This window comes from Vollenhovia emeryi, unplaced genomic scaffold (assembly GCF_000949405.1).
Source record: "Vollenhovia emeryi isolate VEMERY1.0 unplaced genomic scaffold, V.emery_V1.0 DF939123.1, whole genome shotgun sequence".
NCBI lineage: Eukaryota > Metazoa > Arthropoda > Insecta > Hymenoptera > Formicidae > Vollenhovia > Vollenhovia emeryi.
Window position 1 is genome coordinate 695290 of NW_011967243.1, and position 4459 is coordinate 699748.

The 4459-nt window shown below is 42.8% G+C and overlaps 1 protein-coding gene across 1 annotated transcript in view; it reads left to right on the forward strand.

The window, feature by feature from the left end:
- Positions 1-3777: 3777 nt before the first annotated feature.
- Positions 3778-4459, forward strand: part of LOC105569586 — a 3475-nt gene continuing 2793 nt past the window's right edge. The window contains exon 1 of the mRNA XM_012026168.1: positions 3778-4285. Within this exon, the coding sequence (XP_011881558.1) occupies positions 4010-4285 (276 nt within the window). The 5' untranslated portion in view covers positions 3778-4009. The remainder of the gene's footprint in view (positions 4286-4459) is intronic.

The window sequence follows — 4459 nt, forward strand, 5'->3', positions numbered from 1 at the left end:
AGAAAAGAGATACGGCGGAGGAGAAGAAGGGGGAGGGACGGCGAGGGAGACGGGGAATAGTAACGCGCAGTGTGCCCGGACAACGCTCCCGCCGGGGCCAACTAACGGTCCAAACCACCACTACCATCACCGCCACCACCATCATCATCGTTCGCCACCGTCACCACCGGCGCGCGAACCTCACTTCGATAGTTCTCGTCATCTTTCTCCTCCTCTTGCATTTCTTAGCGCCTCGTTTTTCCTCTCCTTCCTCCCTTCCGTCATCGCCGTCGTGGTCGTCGTCGTCGTCGTCGTCGCCGTGTTCGCTCGACCGCGCGCGCGTACGTAGATCCTTTTAAACTACAAATTCTCCGCGATTGGTCTTTTACATTTCCTTTTACATTTCCTTACGACGGATTCCACGAACGCAGGCGAAGCGAGGAGGCGATAGCGCGACGAAGGGACAACTCAGGCGTGAACGATCGCGGAGAAGAGGCAACCCTCTCTTGTGAGGGAAGGGGGCAAGGATTTTTGCGCGCATTCGTAGTCGAAGATTACTGCGATGGTATCTCTTATCGTATCCGGCACTTCCTACTCGCTCCTTATCGCGGGCGGAGAATAGAAAGAGCCGCGTTTACCTCGCGAATACGAAAATGGAACCTATTGCGTTGTCTTTATTGAAGATAACTTAGAGAGAACGCTTACTGCTTGAAATTTCATGTATATTTTTGCAATATCAGTAACATAGAACGTGTATATCGAGCTTTTTCATTGTATAACATATCAAAGTTATACACTGAGAAAAAAGAAGTTAAATCCAGAAATATTTCAACTATTTGCGGCAATCATGAGCTGCCAAGCAAATAATTATCAATTCACAAAAATATTCAACAAAATACGTTTCGTTAAATGACTGTATGTCTAATGTAAAAACATATTTGAACTAAAGAAATACTGCCAACTAAACGTAGTCATTTCAACAACTCTTTTCTTCTCAATGTATGTATGTAAAAAGTATTTCATTTACTTTAACATTTTCGCACTGATCTGATATATTGTAACAAATTTTTGTAAAAATATTTTATGAAAATTTCACATGAAAAGTAATAAACAGTACGCGTTCCCTGCAAACTATAAATGTAATTAAATATATTTTTGTTTCAATCGTAGCGAAAAATATATTTGTATGTAAACATATATTTTTAGCGTAAGATACTTTGACGAACGGTGATCCGTTCTACAGCGAGACTTTCTCTCGTGCTCTTCAGTCGAACGATTTTGTCACAAGATTCCTTGTTCCAATTTCTTTCATACCTCAGTGACACCCGCATTGCATATTATAACGGAACGAAGTGATCGCTCGATTTTACTCGATCGTTCATTATATTGCCTTGATGTCTAAAAATAGACATCAAGGCACTGTCCTCGGAACTTGGTGCGGTCATAAAACTGGAGGCACACGAATATGACCGTTCGGTAAAAGAGCAGAGAAGAATGAGGAAACTCCATATCCGCACAGCCGCACACGATCCAAAGCGGATCCACGGATAAAAGGAGAACTCCCCCGCCCTGTGTGCGATCAAAGATCCGAGAAATTCTCAAGTTACAGGACCTTTCACGTTAGAACTAACCGCCTATCCTATTTTTTTGTGACGTTCTTGCGGCAACCCAGTGAGCTTTCCCGAGTTTGAACGAATTTGCTCTTTGCACCGCTTTCTCACTTAATTTTCCGCAATTACAACGAGAAGCGTGCGCAATTTGAGGGCGAAGAAATTGTCCGATGTTAGATACGGTTAAAATTTTTTCCAAGTTACCGAAAGAAGATCAAATAAAATCAAATAAATTTTACATCTGCAAAAAATCTATCCCAAATGCTATGAGTCTAAAAATTTTACATTGCACCAATTCTACAATAGGAAGAAATTTTTTAAGTTTACGACAGGGATCTCCCGTAAAAAAATCACGAATGGATGTTTTGTCAGGCAGAAGGGAAAGGTCAATAGATTTTTCTTGGTATTCTGATACTTTCAAGAATGCCGTGTGCAGACGCCTAATAATGACGCAAAAAACGGAACAGTTTTGTGATGTTCATAAATCATGAGACTCGACCTTTACCAGTCCGAGCGAAATCACCGCGCGAAGCTGTCAAGGATTTTCTATCACGTGTAGTAGGTGGTTGCGGAAGACCACACTGTGCATCGGCAAACACCGAGAATAATTCAATAAATAATAAATTCGATTGTTTTAATTTTTATTTTTACGTTTCATTCACGTGAAAATTCTGGGAGGCATTTAAATTCGTATGGAAATACGAGAGGGATTTTCAAGATCTTGCAGTATTTATTATTTTTAATCCAAATTTTTCCCATCGTATATTTTCTATTAAAAAAAATTTATGAATAGCTTTTGGAAAAATCTTAAGACAATTTCTCGACAATATTTGATACAAAATGATGAAAATAATCTTTCTATCATTGAATTTTTGCAAAATTCATTAGGAAATCGTGCGTCCAAGATTTAAAGTCTCATTTCATAAGAGAATATAACGCGATATGCAAGGATAAAAATAGAGATAATTAAGTTGCCTAAAAGTCTCTACAGATAAAGAATGCATGGCGAAACACCGCGCGTATCGAATAACCACGTAGCAGCTGGTCAAGCTGATGCGCCTTCGTTGCATATTCTAAACCAGGATTAAGAATTTCAGGGAAAAGCGGCTGTCGTAGAAAAAAAAGGAGAAGGACGATGTGAAACAAGGCGGGAACCAGAACTCGGTGGGACCGCGGGAGCGTTCTCGAGGTACGTCGCGAATAATAAAAACTATGCACGCACGGTTTGCGAATAATAAGCCGTGCATCGGGATGCGCGCCGACCATATTGCATTACGTATTCTCCCGACGTTCCTTCCGGAAAAAAGATGGATAAAAAAGCTTAGCGGTCGGTTCTCGGTCAGTCGGTCCTCCTGACCTGTTTTATAGGCTCACAAAGCGCTGTAAGGTTCTTCAAGAATGACGATTATGGAAAACGCGAGCACGGATGGCAACGTAAAACTGGCGTTATTAAGGACACATTGTCAGTGAGAAATGATTCGTTGAACCGATGTCGATTCGACATCAATTTGACGGTGTCTAAGTAATTTCTCGCTGGGGACGTTCATCGGTAAATGGATTTTCTATGTACTTGCTTCAAATTTCGATTGTGTGCTATTAATAGTGTTATCTATATAGCTACTCACTTTTAAAAGCCGAGTCCATACCGAATGAATGTTGATCGGAGTTTGATTCGAGTCTACTATATCAGATTTTATATCAGACTCCGCGTTGGAGATTCAGAATCACGAGTCAAAGATTAGTCAGATAATGGTAATCCGTTTTGTTCCAATCAACGCGCAGTCCGATACCCATTGCGTTCATGCAGACTGCGTTAAATTGCTGCCGTTATCGTGGGACTGCGAATAAAGCTGGCGCCACACTACGACGCCATTCGTAATGCGCGATTCATGATTCGTGATTCGCAGCTCATCATTCGTAATTTGTTATTTGTCGTTTCGTTCGTGTTAACTTGGACACTTTTTAATCTTTACCAGTCATTACAGGACTTGCATTGTAAGTCTACAAGTAGCCAAGTTTCAATATTAGTCAGAACACCGCTGTTTTCTTCAAAAAACCGCTTGGCTAGCGAATCACTGCGAATGGCGAATCGCGCATAGAGCGGTGGTGGCGCTAACTTAAAGCCCGTGTCGCATTACGTATCGCGGATCGCAATTCAACCAATCGGATACGAGGCTGTCTCGTCTGATTGGCTGAAATGCGATCCGCGACCCTCAATCTCAATCCGATTCGTCATCTGCAATACGTGTGACACGGGCTTCAGATGATTGTCGATTATTGGTGCGTATGTTTGGGGGCGTTGATGCCCGCGACCTGCGCTCGCCCGGGCGTATCTTGTTTCGTGCCGACGCGACGCTTGGCTCTAAACTCGCAACGTCTCGCCGCACAGTACCGCAGATTAATTAGTTCGTGGCGTCGGTATGTGTTCCGCCGCGTCTATCACCGATTCCGACAGCGATGACGACGAATACGGTGTCAGCGACGATGGCGCTAGCGAGAACAGCAGCAACGACGACAACAATGTGCCGTGCCGCGTACACGAATTTGGCAAATTCGAGGAAAACTACGGCTGGATTGAATGCCAATCTAAGAGCGATCCTAACCGCGTGTACTACTGGAATACACGCAGCGGCTGCAACACGTGGTGCAGACCGATCTCGCGCTACATCGACATTCCGTTCGTCTCCGTTAGCAGGGTGAGCTAATTAGACCTCGAGAAGGGAGTGACGAATAAAATTGTATCCCTACCCTTTTTTACAATTTCCTACACTTCTCGCGAATTACAGAACGATTGTAAGTCATTGAGTGCTGTTACACGACATCCTAATCCTAATTGTAAATAAAATATTTTATTCACAAAAGAGGGTTCA